The sequence below is a fragment of the Zootoca vivipara genome, chromosome 2 (assembly GCF_963506605.1).
Source record: "Zootoca vivipara chromosome 2, rZooViv1.1, whole genome shotgun sequence".
In the NCBI taxonomy this organism is placed as follows: Eukaryota; Metazoa; Chordata; class Lepidosauria; order Squamata; family Lacertidae; genus Zootoca; species Zootoca vivipara.
The window spans coordinates 25644144-25663644 of record NC_083277.1 but is presented as its reverse complement, the minus strand read 5'-3'; the positions used below and the strand labels follow the sequence as shown (position 1 = coordinate 25663644).

The following is a 19501-nucleotide window of genomic DNA, read 5'->3' as shown; positions in this document are numbered from 1 at the left end:
GCAAAAGATTGAACTCCCACTCCATCTCTGACCTCTAACCTCTAACCTCATGCTGTCTCACATGAGTTTCATTTCTTTCCTTTTGGGTGTAAACTGTGGCACAGTAGCACATCTTCACCAATGTTAACACTTGTTAGCTTTAAACTAAAGAGTGTGTGGCCAGGATTAAAAGTGTGTGAGCAAACACTGGTTTGCGTACATGCCATATATATAAACTGAGATCTTACATATGGATACGCACTGAGTTCCACCCAACATTTTTGGGGGGAGGCAGATACCTCATTGTGCTCGCATGACGTCACACGTGCAACACACACGTGTTACATGACATGTCTCTGGAGGAGGCTGCAAAGCCTTGTCTCTCCGCCCATCCCTGTTCCCTGAACGATCTAAGGCAGGCACCCCCAACCTGCGGCCCTCTAGATGTTTTGGCCTACAGCTCCCATGATCCCTAGCTAACAGGACCAGTGGTCAGGGATGATGGGAATTGTAGTCCAAAACATCTGCAGGGCCGAAGGTTGGGGATGCCTGATCTAAGGCCACATCCACACCCTGCATTGAAAGCACTCTTACCTGTACTTCACTTAAATAGTCATGGCTTCCCGCAAAGAATCCTGTCATTTGTTAAGGCCCCCATCACCCCCTCACAGAGTTACAGTTCCCAGAGTGGTTTAATCCCTCTTCCCAGGGACCGGTGGAAATTGTAGGTCCAATGGTGGCCTTAGTTTAAGGATTGGCACCCCGTAATCTTGACTTTGGAGAGCCTCCCCTGTAAACCTGCTCTGATGTAGGTTAGGTTTAGTTTGCAGTGTCCAAGTAATTGTGTGTGTGTGTGTGTGTGTGTGTGTGTGTGTGTGTGTGTGTGTGGAGCACGCATGTCTGGTGTGCCTCCAAAAATGTGCGTATCAGATGCCTTTTGTCCCCATTCTCCCTGACCTAGACAAGCCAAAAGCCTGCCTTGGCAAAGCAGATGCCACGTGTTGCCGTTCCCCTTATCTTTTGGCAAAGTTCCCCCCCCTTTTTTGGAGAGCACTTTCTTTTTTAAAAAATTAAAAAATTGTTTAACTGCTACCCATTGAGGATGTGTATTAAAGCAGGTCATGCTAGTCTTCCATCACTTTTCTGGGTGATGTTAAGAACTGAGTTTTTTAAAAATGTATTTCATGCAGGGCTCACTCTCAATCTGGCACAGCATTATGTGACTGCTTCCGTCTCTCTCTCTCTCTCTCTCTCTCTCTCTCTCTCTCTCTCTCTCTCTCTCTCTCTCTCTGTGTGTGTGTGTGTGTTTCAAAGCTACTAATTGAAATTCAAATGTAATGAGATGAAGGCTTCCCCCCCCCCACGGCCACTGCCCCCAATTCACCACAGTCGTCTTTTGTTTTAGTCCTTGTACGCCTGGTGCACCTCAAAAAGGCAGGCTTTGGTTCTTTGGTTTTAAAATTCAAACATGAATAAGTTTCACGACATCTTTTGAATGCTTTTTCTTTCAGTTGGAGGGCAGGGAGGGGTGCGGGGCGGACAATATTTGTCCCTGTTAGCTAAGAACGAGAAATGGCTTTGATTATGGCGAGTGGAGCTGAGGGGTGGGGGTGGGGGTGGGAGAGAAAAGAGAGAAGAAATATTTAATGACACGAAATCTGCAAAAGCAAACAAACATGCAAATGTGTTTCTATTGCCTAGGTAACTACTATGGAACACCCAAGCCTCCCAGCCAACCCCTCAGTGGGAAAGTGAATAATACCGATGCTTTGCAAAACCTCCAGTCCGGCTCCAAGCAGTCGACCCCCAAGCGAACCAAGTCTTACAATGATATGCAAAATGCTGGCATAGTGCATACGGAGAATGAAGAGGAAGATGATGTCCCTGAAATGAACAGTAGCTTTACAGGTAAATTATTTGCTTGCCTTTGTATATAGAAGGAGGCGACCAATGGGCGGGGGTGGGGGAAGGAATTGGGATGTGTAAATTGGTGGTTCTTCTCAAGAAAATTCCTGCACATACATATTCACAAAATCTTTAGCATCTGAGGGATGCACAGCTCACCGTTTGTTTGCTGCTTTCCCCCTGCCCCTCAATAAAAGCCTATAGTTATAACTGTTAGGGATTTTCCTATGTTAACAATATACGGTACCTAAATGAGTGTGATCTTAGCAGAACCCATTTCTTTGACTTCGCAGTTAAGGCTTTGAACTGCAGCTTTTGGCAGAGAATGTGACAAGAACTTCAGGTAGCTTGCCTGTGCGATCTCCTGACTTTTTAGCTATCAGATAGACTAAAAATAGCAATCGTAAGTTGGCGCCTAGCTGAAACGGCTGTGTTTTTCTCATCCCCGCTAGTATATTCCTTTATCAGTCGAGGAACCTGTTGCAAGAATCAGATGACTTCAGATCTGTTACTTTGAGAGTTAGATATTAAAAATATCCTGCCATTGATTAAATAAAGGGCAAAATATTTAGGAGATCTGCAGGGTCTTATGATCCTAAGCACACATCTTTGGAAACGAGTACTACAGAAAGCAGTGGGATTTCTGAGTGAACATGGTTTGAACCAGAATGTATGTTTAATTGATTGCGGTCTCATTAAACAGGACTTGAATTTTCATTTGGAATTTTATGCAGCTGCAAACACGCAAGAGCTGTTTGACACCTAGGGAGGTGGTGGACTCTCCTTCCTTGAAGAGTTTTAAGCAGAAGTTGGGTGGCTCTCTGTCATGTGTGTTTTAGTTGAGATTCCTGCATTGCAGGGGGTTGGACTAGATGACCCTCAGGATCCCTTCCAACACTACAATCCTGTGATTCTATTATTCTACTGCAGTAGCAGCAAGACTGGAGGAGGAGTGCAGTGGCCCTGATCTTCATTTTGGGAACTTGCACATCTGCTTGTTTGCAAGAAGCAACTTTGCCATAGGCTGCATTCAGATGTAATAGTAAACCACTGTTTTGCATTATGATAATGAGCCTAGTCCCTTCCTCGGTTGATGTACGCCCCCCCCCCCATCTTTCCTTTAGCACAGGCATCCCCAAACTTTGGCCCTCCAGATGTTTTGGACTATAATTCCCATCTTCCCCGACCACTGGTCTTGTTAGCTAGGGATCATGGGAGTTGTAGGCCAAAACATCTGGAGGGCCGCAGTTTGAGGATGCCAGGTCTAGCACAACCAAAAGGAGAAGGAAGTTGCTGCTTCTGATTTAAATTAACCACAGCTTGCTATGTAATCTGAACCCTAAACTGTGGTTAATCTTAACTCTGGATAATTAAAGCTAAACTATGTTTTAGCATTACACCTGAACCAACCCATACTCAGCAATTGTGTGTTAAGAATCTTCTGCTGTTTGGAAAGAGCTATTTTGTTGCCTATTTATGAATTTGCAAACTAAACAACTCTATGTAGTTTACAAAACCTCATTAGCAATAATGCACATCATTGCAACATATTCTGTTACATGAAAACTTAAATAATATACACAATGCCAAAAAAATAATGACATGCGCAACTCAGTATCTCAAAGCCAAGCAGTCCAAATATTCCTGAAATAAGTCCATGGGCCTTTTCATTGACGGAAGCACCCACTGTGCCAGACTGAGAATGAGCCCTGCATGAAATTTTAAAAACCAAACAAAAAACTATTGCATGAAATCTTAAGCAGTGCTTTTTTATGGGGTACGCAGGGGTATGCCTATCCCTAAACATTTTGTGAATCTAAGTTTGGCCTCATTGAGGGGCAGTATTTCAATATGAGTAGGAAAAGAGCACCCCTAAACATTTTTAAAGGGAAAAAAGGCACAGAAATTGAAATCCAGGTATCTTGTATTTCTCGCATGGACTTATTTCAGAAATATTTGGACTGCTTGGCTTTGAGATACTGAGTTTGTGCATGTCATTCTTATTTTGGCATTGCATACTGTATATACTTTAATATTTCATGTAATCGAAGGTGTTAAAATGAAGTGCATTATTGTTAATGAATTTTTGTAAACGACATACAGAGTTGTTTACTTTGTGATTTATCTCTGTATTCCTTGGGCATGTTTATGAAATTAAGCATTTGTAAAAACAATAACTCCTCTGAGTTAGCTGGTTGAAAACTCTGGGTTTTTATTGGCATAAACAAACTCCTTTGTTTTGAAGGTCTAACTTGTCCTCATTCATTTGTCCGTGACCTTACCACCAGTGGTGTTGCTTCCATCCCTTATAAAACTACTTACTTATTAATGTATTATATTGACTTTCAGTTGGAGCTTGTGGGTGGAATCCAACATCATGCCAGGTCGAGTGTTCCATCTGTGCAAGCGTAACTGCTTGCCAGACAGAACAATCCTCCCTCCTCTTCCCTTGCATGATGTTCTGAGGGTTTTCCTGATGCCACCAGAGCCCATTTTGCGCGGAGAAGAAAGGGGAAGCCCCATTACATGAGTAGAAGACCTTTCAGGTGGCTTCTGAGATTTGCTAGATGAATCCCTTTCTGTATTTGCAAATTCCATGGGCATTTTATACTGACTTTCAGAGCGAGCTTGTTTTCCTAAACGCCGTACGGAATTTGGAAGATCAGCTCACCTAATAATTTTGCAGTTACAAAGTCACATTCTTTCATCCCCCCCAAATGCAGCAAACCCAGGTGTTTTATGTGCCAACTGTGTTGAAATGCTGCCCTGTATCAAGAACTTCCTGCTTGTAGGCAGGATGCCAAAGAGAAACTGGTATAGTTTTAACATTCCTGACGTACTGCTTATTAGGGGGAAACTCTTGCCTGGATTCAGAAGTGGTACAATCCTAGAATGAAGTTGTGGGTGTGGTGTGGCTTGCAGGAATGAGCCAGGTTTGGTCCACTGAAATGGCCATTGGTTTTGCATGGAGCAGTTTCGCATAAGATTTTCACAAAACGCTAAACTCAGATGATACGGCATAGTGGAAAGCTAGGGTTCTGAAAATGAGTCTCTTACTCCCAGACTGTGGCTAATGTTACATTTGGTCAATGTGCATCTTTCTGCTTACGTCTTAAGATGCATATCAGCATAGCTGTAGAACGATTAAATGTGTATCTCATCTGCGGGTTGGTCAAGTAGCCCTGGGTGCTAGTCAGTCAGATAGGCCACTTGGTATTAAAACCTGATCTTTCCAATGTGACGTGCTTCCATTTCTAACCTTCCCCCACCTTTCGCAATATTCCTGTATGGTTTGGAACAACCCAGTAAGAAATATGGATTAAAATACAGTGGTACCTCTACTTACGAATGTTTCTACTTACGAATGTTTCTACTTACGAACGGAGCTCCGTCCGCCATCTTGGATGCGGTTTAGATAGGATTTTTTCTACTTACGAATTTTTAGATAGGGTTACTTCGATTTACGAATTTTTTCTCCCAATGCATTCCTATGGGATTCGACTTACAATTTTTTTCTACTTACAAATGTGTGTTCGGAACGCATTAAATTCATAAGTAGAGTTACCACTGTAAATAAAACAGACAAGGGTGAAAACATCAGGACAAGACAGGTATATAGTTACAAACTATACCGTAATTATATGCCTCCATTTCTGAATGGTCTAATAGTCTTTGTTACTCACTAGTTACTTAAGAAACAGCCCCAGCTTGGTGGATCCAGCTTGCATGCTTGTTGTTTTTTAACGAAATGTCTCAAACGATTATGGAAGGAAGCAGGGTGAAAATAGTAATGTACCATTGACTAATAATCACGATGTCTAATTCTCTCTCTCTGTGTGTGTGTGTGTGTGTGTGTGTCCCCTTCTGCAGCAGACTCTGGTGAACAAGACGAGCACAATACACACAGCACAAGAGACTCGGCTCCCCCATCTGTGAATAATAGCAGCATCACCACTGTTCCCACCACGGAACCTTCTCAGAAGCTCCCTCAATACCTACCTCCTTGTGCAGAGGAAAACTTGGGTCCTCTGCCTGAAAACTGGGAGATGGCCTATACAGAAAATGGAGAAGTCTACTTTATTGAGTAAAGAGATCATTTTCTTGTGTGTTCTTTGAACTTGCAGATAAACAAGAGAGGGGTTGAATTGTTGCACCATTTTTTTAGGCCGAACTAGACACAGTGCCTTTGGGGCTTTCTTCTTCTGGTTGGTGGTGGTGCTGGAAGTGGCCGGGAGTTAGGCAAAGGTCGGCCAAGGGCTGCTTTTCTCCTGGGGACTGCAGGTTCCCCTCACTTGCGACTTAGAAGGGCATTGCACTGAATGCCATGCTACTAACCGCCACGCATTGAACTGCAGTTTAACCATAACTCATTCGCGCTTATTCTGAAAACAAACGCATAATTGTTGAGAAATTTATTTAGGAAACACTATTGTCTGCAGCAATCAAACTGTTTTGCCAAACAAACCAGAAGCTAAGTGATCCCCTGTTAAATTCTCTGGCAGGTCAAAGCATCAACAGTTTGGCAGTAGAGGGTAATGCATTGCACTTCTCAAAAGTTAGTCGTCATTTCCCTCAATAGTAGACAAATCATAGTGTGACAAGCTAGAAAGTTGGCTTCTCATTCATCACAAGGCCCAGGACCTTGTGAAGTTCTGCCACCGTTTGTCTTAGAAGCATCTTGTTTTCTCACTTCTGAAGGCTATCCAAATACTGTATAAAAATCCCTTTATCCCCTTGGGACATAAAATGTTTTACACCTTGGCAGACCCCTTTTACTCCATTATTGTTAATTTGACTTGCTTGCTAGACTTCTATGCCCTGGTTTACCAGTTAGAGATTAATTGCCCTGGAGTGCACAAAAGAATTAAATCGTGTTTTTTTGCCTTCTGTATTGCGAGGGTGGGTAAAGTAGTGTGTGAAACAGCGACCTTCCACTCCAGCTTTCATATCGCCAATAATCTATAGCAGGGATTGTGAAGCCCATCCTTTGAGAACGGGTCTGCTGCTTAGTAGTGAAGTCTTCAAAAGTACATGCCCACATCATTTCAGAGGAGGGTTAGGTCGTGTTGCAAACCCCCTTTGAGACTTGTGGAAGGAACTGTGCCATGCTATTTAAAGTGATACTGGAACAGGAATGCTATGTAGTTCCCTGTTTGTCAGCGGAGGCCATGTTTGAGCCATCGGGGTTGCTGAAAGGAAAGGAGGTGAATGAGGTTTCCACTGCAAGAATTAGAATGCTAGGCCTTTAGATGTGACAGAAAGGTGAACAGGCAGATTGGTGGGGGGTAGGGCAGTGGCATAGGAAACAGGGTACGGTGGGTGCAGGCCACCCCAGGTGTCATCACTGAGGGGGGTGACAAAATGGCAAAAATATCTGTGTGCTGACAAGCTGGAACGTGTCCAGAGGAGGGCAACCAAAATGGTCAAAGGCCTGGAAACGATGCCTTATGAGGAACGGTTTAGGGAGCTGGATATGTTTAGCCTGGAGAAGAGAAGGTTAAGGGGTGATATGATAGCCATGTTCAAATATATAAAAGGATGTCACATGGAAGAGGGAGAAAGGTTGTTTTCTGCTGCTCCAGAGAAGCAGACATGGAGCAATGGATCCAAGCTACAAGAAAGAAGATTCCACCTAAACATTAGGAAGAACTTCCTGACAGTAAGAGCTGTTCGGCAGTGGAATTTGCTGCCAATGAGTGTGGTGGAGTCTCCTTCTTTGGAGGTCTTTAAGCGGAGGCTTGACAGGCATATGTCAAGAATGCTTTGATGGTGTTTCCTGCTCGGCAGGGGGTTGGACTGGATGGCCCTTGTGGTCTTTTCCAACTCTATGATTCTATAAAATGGCCTAACGTCACTTTTTTAAAAAAAAAAAAACCAACAACTTCCACACCTACCACACACCCCTTCCTACGCCACTGGTAGCTAGGTGAGGCGGGGGGCCTGCAGCGTGCCTGAGCCATGCATCTTTCCTGAGGGGGAGGCGGCAGGCGGGGCTTGCTCCTGCCCACGCAACGCGGGGCTTGCTCCTGCCCACCACCTCAGCCACCCTACAGCTGAGGGAGAGGTTGTGGAGAGGGCCCACGCAACGCCTTGGCTCATCTCGTCCCCATGGGCAGCTCGCCCCTCCCCCAGCTGCAGGACGCGTGCGCTGCACCGGGCACCAGAGCGGCTAGCTACACTGCTGGGGTAGGGGGAGCAGGATCATTGAAGGGCCGGGTTTGCATCTGGCCTATCATACAGTGCCATCCAGCTCAGAGGATGTGCACATTGCTAGCTCTGGTCCCGGCACTTTTCAATAACGTAGTACTGCCTTATCAGTGTAAAAGGCATCCCTTTAACCCGACCTGCATATTAGAGCTCGGATGGATCGTGAGACTCTTAATCTCAAGGTTGTGGGTTCGAGTCCCACGTTGGGCAAAAGATTCCTGCATTGCAGGGGGTTGAACTGGTCCCTTCCAACTCTACAATTCTAACTCATCGCTTAGCAATTGTCAAGTTGTCTGTAGGGGGAAAGATTTGCCCCAGATCATTCGGGAACAGTCTATGGGGGTAGGTCCATCCAAATGGGCCCACCACCATTGCACCTTCATATATCGTTTCCTTTTTCTCCATGTATTTTCAGAGACTAGACCGGAAGCCATGTCTTAGAAAGTTTAATTTTTATGCTCCATTCTAAATGAAAATAGATTTAGCTCAGATGAGTCAGAGGGGTGGCCACAGGCTATTTTTCTGTCACTGATACTTTATTTTTAACAAAGGTCTCTCTTCCTTTTTTTCTTTTATTTTGGTTTGCAGCCATAACACTAAAACGACGTCTTGGCTAGACCCACGGTGCCTGAACAAACAGCAAAAGCCTCTAGAAGAATGTGAAGATGACGGTAAGGGAGTAAACGCTGAAATTAAATCTGGAAAACAACTTAAGGTTGCAAAAGAATGAGCGGAACCGGATTCTCCTCTCAAAATCACACAGCTGGTTCAGTGGGGCCCAGATTTGTATCATAATGCAGGTGGGGGTGCTAAACTATATCCTTGGTACAGATTTCCCTTGATGGGTATGTGCTATGTGTACCAGAAGCATTTTTAAATGGCAACATGCAGGACAGAATCTTCCTTAAGTTCTAGGTGGCATTATTTTTGTATATCACCTCAGCTATAGAATACTGGCCTCTATAGAGACTCTGAAGGTGGACTTAGCTGCAATGGCATTAGCAGAAGAAGCATCCTAAGGACCTAAGCAATGGTCCAATTCAGCGAGCTCAGCTTGCTGTTTTTCCTTGGAGGTTTTTAAGCAGAGGTTTCATAGAAGCATAGAAGAGTTGGAAGAAACCACAAGGGCCATCCAGTTTCCTGCCGAGCAGGAAACACCATCAAAGCATTCCTGACATATGCCTGTCAAGCCTCTGCTTAAAGACCTCCAAAGAAGGAGACTCCACCACACTCCTTGGCAGCAAATTCCACTGCCAAACAGCTCTTACTGTCAGGAAGTTCTTCCTAATGTTTTGGTTGGATGGCCATTTGTCATGGATGATTTAGCGGAGATTCCTGCATTGTAGGGGGGTTGGTCTAAATGACCCTTGGGTCCCTTCCAACTCTAAGATTCTATGGTTCTATGATTTTTCAACTATAATCACCTTGCAGCTTTTCTGAGCTGGTTATTATTACTTTTTTAAAAGAAGCAGCAGCAGCTAAAATCATAGCTACAATTCTCCTGCTTTTGAAAATTACTCCCTGGTGAATCCACTGAGGAAGGAAAAAAAAGGAAAAGACAATTTAATTCCATCCTTGTAGAATCCTACAATTAGTCTTGAGTCACAGTGTATGGGATCTTGTAGCTTCGTCACTTCATTTTGATCCAATGGTCATTATTGCTTATCTTAGTGAAAATAAAAGGTGTATATATATATATATATATATAATGTCACTCCATTTTTGCAGTGTTATTTCCCAGCAGTTATTGAAGTAATAAATCAGATTTGATATTTGCACCCCTTGAGACGCTCAGGATGCCAGCCAGTTTCCAACTCAAGAGACCCGGCTACTTTAATTTAACTTGGGAGAAGAAAATGGGGTATGTGACAGCAATTTAAAAAAACAAGCAACAGGTAGAAAGCTGAGGGGAGAGAAAATGAAAATGAAAGGGGCAGCAACACATGCCTAATTCTTAAGTTCATTTTAAAACAAAATGAAACAAAATAGTTAAACGCCCTCAACATAACTTGTAGGTCAAATTGCTATGCGTTAGGACCAGTGGCGGAGCTTCATGCTTCAGCACCGGGGGGCGGAGAGCAGTCGGGGGCGGGGCTGGCACACGTCCTGGGGGCGTGGCATTCCATCTCTGGGGGCGGGGCTCCCAGTGCGGGCGGGGGGGCATCCGCGATGGCCCCCCACCAGGATTGCACTGCCGGGGGCTGTGCGCTCCCCCCGCATTCCTTCCTCCGCCAGTGGTTAGAACCAAACTAGAGGTAATGGTGGCAGGCAGTTATTCATACACTTCCTCATCCATATATGTCAGGTATTAAGGCAGAGCTAGGGCAAAAGTGACCTGGGAGAGGTAAGGTGATGAAGGCTCAACTGCATGCCCCACTGGAGCTTAAAATTAGACCCTTACAACCAGGGCTGGCCCAAGACATTTTGGCACCTGAGATGCACCCCAAAATGGTGTCCCCGGGGAAGAAGGGATCAGGGAAGATAGACATGAGGAACAAGTGGAAGGTGGGGAGAAAGAGCAACACGGACCGCTGCCTGAGGCATTCTCCTCAACTTGCCTTATGGTCCTGCTCTCAGCCCTATTTATACATAACTCCGGCAGGCTCCTGAACAAGCAGAAATGCTAATGCTGCTGCTGCTGCTGCTGCTGCTGCTCTGACATCTCGCCTGGCCCTTAGCTAATTGATGCATTAGCAGTTCCTCAGAAGCTAGCAATCACAATTTTTTTTTAAAAAAAAATGTTTCCAAAATGGCTTTTTAAGAAGCATTTCCATGATACCGAAATTTGCATTACGCCAGCCTGTGTGTGGGAGGTGCCCCTCCAAATAACGCACTCCCCACATTGCCCTACGCTAAATAGTTTCTTTAACCCCAGCCTCCAGACCACATTTTTATGAGAAGCCTCAAGGCTGCAGCCCTGTGCTCCCTTCCCTCGGAGCAAGTCCTGCTGAACTCAGTTGGGCTTACCTCGGCATTGATGCCTCCTGTCCTCTGGCACAAATCGGCCATTCCCATTTCAAAACAAGGGAGCCAAATAGGTGTCGAACTCCAGCAAATAGGCATAATCAATATATCCCACTATTATAATTTTTAACGAGTAGACGTGTGATTGTACGGCAACTCCTTTATTCAGCAAATTTACTTTCTGTAGCCTATTGGATAGTGAACGAATACATGCACCGGCAGGGGGTATAAATGTCAAAATCCTTAACCGTTACTTTATTTTGCTGTGCACCGTGATTTTCTTCTTTTTAAATTGTGAAGGATGTCCTGTGGAGCAAATGAAGGGAAATCCTTTTTTTACTTATTATTATTATTTCCAACTTTGAGTATGGTAATGTGACCTCAGTGAAATAACATGGGTAACTTTGCATGGTTTACGCATATGAGTATATAAAGATATGATTGTGCTTTATATCGAATCGGGCCCAGTAGTTCAGCCTTTGCAAATCTGGTGACCTGCTGATGTCTTGGACTGCAACCTGTGCTGACTGGGGCTGATGAGAATTGTTGTCCAAAACATCTGCGGGGCAACAGGTTGGTGAATCCTGCAATAGTTCAACTAGTCCACTGTGGTCTCCTCTGACTGACCCTGGTTCTCACTGGTCTTTTCCAGTGATGCTCCTTGAGATATTTGAGCTAGATGTGCCAGGAATTTGCTCTGGGGTGTTACACATGAAAACGTATGTTCTTTGGGCCCTCCAACTTGGGCAAGTGTTTAAAAATCACGCGGTTCATTTTTGCAGGTATAACCATTAGAAAAATATATAACTGGACACAATTTTTGGATGCATTCATTGTCTGTCATATGGCAGCTATTTATTACCAATTTTGAATTAATCTAACCACAAAATACAAATCTGGAACAATTAATCTGTTTATGCTGACGTATCTCATGTTTGGAGAAATTCTGAGATTATCTGGCTGACTCGTGCTAAACCGAATCCATTATTCTTTTATCAGTCATTTGCTTGCAAGTTTTATCATCTTTCATTTGCTGGCTGCAATTTTGTTTCTTGACAAAATGACATCCCCAGTCATTCATAACATTGTTAGCAGATGGAAATGGTATGCAATAAGTAAATGGGTGATTAAATTACGCTTTATTTAATAGAAGCTCTCTGCAAGTGGTTGTCCCTTAATGCAACCATAAAGTATAAAGTAGGACTTTATACTTGAGGCATGTAGTTTCTAGAGTAGGACCAAAGTCCAATATGCAGCAATCAACACGTATATTGAACTCTTGAAGCACACCTGAATAACCAGCTTAATATTATCCAGTTATTTGGCTTTGAAAAGGTAGCTGGATGGGTTCACCAACCTACGAGCATGGGCCCTGAGCAGTCTCAATTCATTCTAATGGGGTTCTGCTCTTCTTTAAGAACAAGCTAAACTGGACTGGGGTTTAGTTGTTAATTATTTGGGGACAAAAAAAGTAATTTAGATATTGTAATAGTTGAAGGTACACCAACTTTCCTTTTGAGGCTCCAATTCCTTGCATGTGCAAGGGCTCCGAGTTAAGCACTGGAGCTCTACCTACTCACAAGGACTTTCCAAAAGGGATATGCAGGCAGAGTCACCTTAGACTTTCCACCATTCACAAAAATGAATGGGAAGCCCAAGTTCTAGATTTGGCAAATTAAACTGACAAGCCCAGACGGCCCCCATTCAGCCGGGGGGTGGGGGGGGGGAAGAGAGCAGATCCATGTTGTTAGCCTTTTGGAATGCAAAAAGATATATATTTTCAGTATTATTGTCAGTGGCCACAGTGTCCCTCCTGACTAAGGTGCTGTGGCGTATGGGTTTGGGCTAGGTTGTTACAAAACCTGGTGTTGGTTCTGCTGTATACTGGAAGGAATTTCTTGCTTGGTGCTGGTGTCTGAATTTTTCTTTTAATTTTTTTCTATCTCACTTACTGCTCTTCCTTTGGAGAAGAAGGGGTACACACGGAGGAACTGGACAGTGAACTAGGTAAATCATCCATCTCTCATTTTTTGCACCGTTGGTTGGACTGCACCGTTAACTGCTTTAACATCCTTTTCTTTGTATCACTTTTTTCTTCTTTTAATTTCAAGAAAGATCTAACATAGTAGTATCCAAAAGTGTTTTCTTTTCTTTGTTTGTTTGCTTGTTTTTGCTTAAGCATGCCATTTTCAGGCAGGGTTGTTGCTGTCCAGTAGATTTGTGGAGCCGTCAACCCTTTTCCCCCTCTACATGACTCTGGGTCAAATCCGGCTAAGTCATTGGGCAAGCAGAATGACTTCAGCTCGCACAATGTTAACTTCTCTGCCCTCTTCTGTTTCTGCAAACCCCCTCACCCTGCCCCAAATCTGCTCTGTATTGTTGGTGGGAAACCCCAGAGCAGTTGGCGTTGTGTATGTGCAGGGAGATGGAAGCTCCAGTGCAGAAACGGGAGTCATTCCACTCACTTCATGACTCGGTTGGATACAACTCATTGTTTGAAAGTATTTCTGTGCTACGGGACACGTGTATATGCTTCTCATTAATGCTAACTACTATTGCTATTATATTTAGTTCACATTTGAAGTCGGGTACTTGATTTGTGAATCTAACATAATCTGCCATAATCGTGTCGGGTCCAGTGCTTGCATTCAGATTGCTTTCTGCCATCACTCAACTTTGTATTATGCCCTTTCTTGCACCCACCCTTTTGGGAGGGGGATATCTGTGGTTCCACGCGGCCTAAACTGCACCTGAAACTGCCAGAACTCTGTATATTTCATCAAGCTTGCAAGGGCCTAGGACCCTCGTACCTATGGGACCGCCTCTCGCGGAGGACCTTAAGGTCCAGGGCCATCTCGAGCAGGTCGGGCGCCCTGGCGCTGAAGCGCGGAGATCGCTCCGGCGCCCCCACCCTCGCAGCGCGCAGCACGGCTTCCGTGCGGCTTCGTCGCGCAGCGCCCCCTCCTGCTGGCCCGGCACCCTGGCGCCCCGCACCACCGGGAGTACACCTAGAGCCGGGCCTGTTAAGGTCCATAAATAGCAACACCCTAGAGGTCCCGGGCCCCAAGGAAGTCAGATTAGCCTCAACCAGAGCCAGGGACTTTTCAACACTGGCTCCGGCCTGTTGGAATAATAATAATAATAATAATAATAATAATAATAATAATAATAATAATAATTTGATATTTATACCCCGCCCATCTGGCTGGGTTTCCCCAGCCACTCTGGGCGGCTTCCAACAGAAAAATGAAATAAAATAATCTATTAAACATTAAAAAACCTCCCTAAACAGGGCTGCCTTCAGATGTCCGCCCTCTGATTCTGCGCTATGTCTCACGAGACCAGGGCCCTGTGGGATCTGATTTCTTTCCGCAGGGCCTGTAATACAGTTGTTCCGCCTGGCCTTTGGCCTGGAACCAACTTGATCCCCTCCCCCTTTTTCCCTTTTCCTTCTGTGATGGAACTCATATTTGGGGACTTCCCTGGCTTTTTCTGGCCTACGTAGGACAAGTCTGGATAGTTGGCCTAGTGAAGATTTGACATTTTCCTCCCCAAACAGTTTTTGATTTGAGTTCCTATTGAAATGAGGCTGCATTTTAATGTTGCATTTAATCTTGTTTTTAAGCTGTATTTTAATCAATTGTTTTATATCCTGTGTTAGCCGCCCTGAGCCCAGTCTTGCCTGGGGAGGGCAGGGTATAAATTATTATTATTATCATCATCATTATTATTATTACTATTACTATCATCATCATCATCATCATTATTAGCATTGGGAATTAAGAATACAGAACCGATTCCAGAAATTAGACAGAATTTGGATTACAAGCCTGGTTCTATTTTCAGGGCATGGCCATTTCTAACCCTGACGAGCTAGACTAGATCTGCAGCTGGCATGGTTATGATGCTATCATTGAATCTCCAAAACCATCAGGAAATTATATCTTATTGCTTCGCCCCCTATCCACTATTAGGCACTCGATTGCGTTTGGATGTAATGATGGCTGCAAACCATAGTTAGGGAGGTTTGTTTGTGAATGAGTTGTGTGCGCTTCCCAAGCAGGCTCCGCTTTGTTCTCTGAGTGGTGAAAACAAACCATGGTGTGGCTGCGTAGCACCTGCAGCTGAACCAGTGCTTGCAGTTTGTTCGAGATGGCCTGTGGTTTGCTTCCCTACTCAAGCAAGGGAGGAGCAGAGAGTTGAGGGCAGCATCACACACCTCCTTCACATACTTGATTTGCCTAACTATGGAGGTGGCCAGCGGTTTGTCCAAACAGCTCTCTCTGAAGTCTCATTGTTGTACACTGCATCCGTTTACTGTACAACAGCTAGTCCTTTACTGATACAGCAGCCACGAGTGTAGCTTTTCTTTAAAACATATTAGGAAATATGGTTGCCCTACAGCATGTTATCGCCCTTTCAAAACGTAGCTCAGCAGCTGCAGTGTGTGAAATGGTACCGTGTTTCCCCCTTTTTAAGACACCGTCTTATAACTTTTCCCCCCTCAAAAAACACAGGGTGGCTTACTTTCGGTGGGATGTCTTATTTTTTTATTACCGGTACGGTTTTTACGGTTCAGGGCACTGGCTCAGGGCGCTGCTGGGCTGTCTTGAGTGCTCGGCGCTGCAGCAGCCCCCAGTTCCGGGTGGCGGGGTGGCAGGCGTCTTTGGCCGGGCCAGGCAGAGGCCGCTGGCTCATGCGCTCCGCCCGCCGCTGCAGGGCGCTCCAAGCTCCTTGGTCGGGCCAGGCAAGGAAGAAGCAGTGAGCCCAGCAGTGGCGGCAAGCACGGAAGTGGCAGGGATGGCGGTGGACGAGAAGGCAGAGCGCGGGGATGCAGCCAGCAAGGCGGGAGCACGATCAGCTGTTAAGCGGAGCTCTTGGAGCGCCTCATCATAGCTGATCGCACTCCTGCAGTGCTGGCTGCATGGAGTGACTCTGTGAGTGGAGGTGCCTGTGGAGGTTGGTTTCCGCGGCGCGGAAGTATGGCTTATTTTCGGGGTATGTCTTATATTTCTCAAATACTTAAAAACCCTGCCATGGCTTACTTTATGACTACGTATTAAAAAAGGGGAAACAGGGTAGGCTGCGTGCTGTGCAGTGCCTTAGTATTCAGGCACGTGTGTGTGTGTGTGTGTGTGTGTGTGTGTGTGTGTGTGTGTGTGTGTGTTCGTGTTCCAAGGATAAAATGCATGCAGTCCCACTTAGAGAATGAAATTTTACAGAATCCGAGGAGTAAGCTGATCCCTTAAGGGGGACAGCATTGGTAACTTACCCTAACAAAATGTTAACAAGGGAAATATAAATAGAGCAAAATAGTGATACACTTAGGACAGGTACCCAAAAAGAGGAGCTGCCTCTGGCAAATGGGGTTATAGGATGGTATTCAACAAAGTTCTCTTTTTTTTCTCAGAGTAGAAGCTTTCAAATCAATAAATTTGTATACTCAATAAACAGATGTACTCTGCGTAAAACAGAAGTTGATTTCCACCGAACCTGTTTTAGAGATTTGGGATACAATGCAACGTTGCGCTTTTATAAATGTTCCATCTGCACAAGCCTATCTGCGTATCAAGCCTATCCGCTTGCCAGATGGAGCAATCCCCCTGCTGTTCTGAGGGGTTCTCCCACCCCACCCACCCTGAGCCAGTTTCAGGGGGAGCAGAGGCGGAGAAAGCCCCTTTGCGCAGGTGGAAAACCCCTTGCGCAGATCTTCTACTCACAGGATTTGTTAGGTGCGTCCCACCCCTTGACTTGTTCATCTCCCACTTGTGGGTGTTCTGTTTGCTGTTGATATTCATTGGGCCTTGTACTTCATGAACAATTCTTCTGTACTCTGAGCAGCAGGCCTGCTTTGCAGCCTGAGCCCTGGTGTTTGAAGCGCTAAACTTTATGAAAGGTGAAAGAGATGGTTCACGTTTCCAAACGCTCTAGGACAAATGTTGGAGAGCTGCAGCTAGTCCGTGGCTCTCGGGCAGCTCAGCTGTGTGTCTCTGACTATTTGGAGCTTGTACTACTTTATCGTTCACTCGTTTGTTATATTTCTAAATATACATCCCAAAGGGATCTCATGGTGCTGTGCAGCAAGTAGTAAATACTGTAACACGGCATATATATTAAAAACCACATACCTTAACGCAGCGGTAGGCAACCTAAGGCCTGGGGGCCGGGTGCGGCCCAGTGGCCTTCTCAGTCCAGCCCGTGGACAGTCCGGGAATCAGCGTGTTTTTATATGAGTAGAATGTGTCCTTTTATTTAAAATGCATCTCTGGGTTATTTGTGGGGCCTGCCTGGTGTTTTTACACGGGTAGAATGTGTGCTTTTATTTAAAATGCATCTCTGGGTTATTGTGGGACATAGGAATTTGTTCGTCCCCCCCCCCCAAAAAATATATATAATAGTCCAGCCCCCCACATGGTCTGAGGGACGGTGGACTGGCCCATGGCTGAAAAAGGTTGCTGACCCCTGCCTTAACGGTTAGAAGTCATGGTGAACGAAGCAATGGTCCGCTCACCCCTTCCCACATGCTTGGCCATCTTTTTTTTTAAAAAAAATATATGGCAGTGTTTACAACTGCAGAAAAAAACACTGATACACACATAGCCAGTCTGCTTATCACACATGTTACTAATTAGCTGTAGTTTCTCCAGGGTGAGGACAACCAAGAATGCCAATGTCACTACCTTCTGTGTGCTTGGGCATGGGCAGAAAGAATAAAGTAACATAACAGCCAGTCATTCTCAGTTGGTTAGAATGTGGTGCTGATAGGTTGCAAGTCTGATCTAGTCCAGGAGGTGATGCTCAGATGATCCTCAGGGACCCTTCCAACTATGTTTCTGTGATTCTACGAATCGTTTTGTTTGTATGCCACCTTTCCAAAACTAAAACCACGCTCAAGGCGGCCTACAACATCCAAAAATGGCATAACTGCAAACAGAAAGGTTAGTCGTAAACAAAACATCATAAAGCACACAACAAGATTGATCAATTTCCACATAAATCATAATCAGATGCAAAATAAAGATACAAAAAATAAACACCAGCAACCCCCACCAATAAAACCCCCCAAAACAATACCCCAGCTGACATATGATAAGTTTATTCCCCGATTGGCTTTGCAATTTCCCCAATGTTGTGTGTGCGTCTCCCCCCCCCCCCAAGTACGAATTTCCAGAGAAACCGCATGCAAGCCTGTGCACACTTGTTAAAATGCAACTCATTCAAGACAGAAAGAAAACAAACAAAAGAAACAAAAAAGCTTTTTTTAAAAGTGGCAACCTTTCACTTTGGTGGTGGATTATCAACAACATTGCTTACAATTTCAATATTGATGTTTATTTTTGGAATTTAGCACTTGTTTGTCAAAATGCTTCAGATCAAAAAGGCAAAGAAAAGGCAGGGACAAATCTCTCCAAGGTGAATTTTAATAACATTTTACTTGGTACATTTTTTAAAAAAATGGCTGAGGTACTAAACACGGAGACCCAGAGCTCATTTTTCTCTGCAGTGACATTCTCGCCAGCTTCAACTTCCACATTATGGAAGTATTCTGGACACCTAGACATTGATTTTAAGAGGTGTAATATCTTTGGAAGCACTATTAAAGTCCAGATTTTAAGTGACTCTAACAAAGAAAAAAACATATTTTGTTCGGTTTTCTTTGGTGAAGGATTACAGAGCAAAATTTGGGTCTTCTGAGAAGCAATTTTATTGCCTTCAAATGCTGTACCCAGAAAGCCCTTGTTTCTGGTCTGCAGAAAAGACCAGTTTATCATTTTGGCAAGCGTTTCCTTTCTTGCACACGCACCTCCAAACCACTCCTCCTCTACCCCCAATCAGTGCTGGCTTGCGTTTCCTTTCTTTATATCTCAAGGAATCCAAAGATGCTTCAGAAGGATAGCATTTTTTTTTAAAAAAAAGAAAAGATGTGGGTGGGGGAAGTTGGAGGGAAACCTGCCTTTTATTTGCAAACAAGGAACATGTGGAGCAGAACTCATTAAATAATTTCTCTTGATTTTCAGCCAGTTTCCGCATTGCAAACATACATTTTGAGTAATTAGCCCATGTGTGTTTATAAGGGTTTCATTGCTGTTCAGTCTGGAGCTATTTGTGTCCTTATGGCATTGTAGCTGGAGCCTGTCGATAGCACACTGGATTACTGTTTCGTGTTGCGCAACCATTTGATTGTACAGGCTACAAAATAAGGTTTGGGTGTTTTTTCTTTTCTTTTTAAGGCTGTAATCCTATATGTGCTTCCTGGGAACAAGCCTTATGGGGACGTCCTTCTAAGTAGACATGCATATGATTGTGCTGTTAACTAATGCTTGTTACACACAAAAATGGCTTCTTGCTGTGGTCTTAGAATAATTCTCACGTTGGTTATTTTTTTACCATTATAGGTAAGCTCAATGAAACGGCCTGATTCTGAAAAAGACACTGATATGCTGAG

At 44.4% G+C, this 19501-nt stretch overlaps 1 protein-coding gene across 24 annotated transcripts in view; it reads left to right on the top strand.

Moving 5' to 3' along the window:
• Positions 1-19501, top strand: part of MAGI1 (membrane associated guanylate kinase, WW and PDZ domain containing 1) — a 477919-nt gene that overhangs the window by 360742 nt on the left and 97676 nt on the right. For 14 of the 24 annotated variants that reach the window (XM_060271319.1, XM_060271303.1, XM_060271312.1 and 11 more), the window contains exons 4-7: positions 1681-1887; positions 5755-5968; positions 8680-8762; positions 13027-13062. In XM_060271319.1, coding sequence (XP_060127302.1) covers positions 1681-1887; positions 5755-5968; positions 8680-8762; positions 13027-13062 — 540 coding nt within the window. The remainder of the gene's footprint in view (positions 1-1680; positions 1888-5754; positions 5969-8679; positions 8763-13026; positions 13063-19501) is intronic. The other 10 variants (XM_060271307.1, XM_060271323.1, XM_060271306.1 and 7 more) reach the window with 3 other exon arrangements.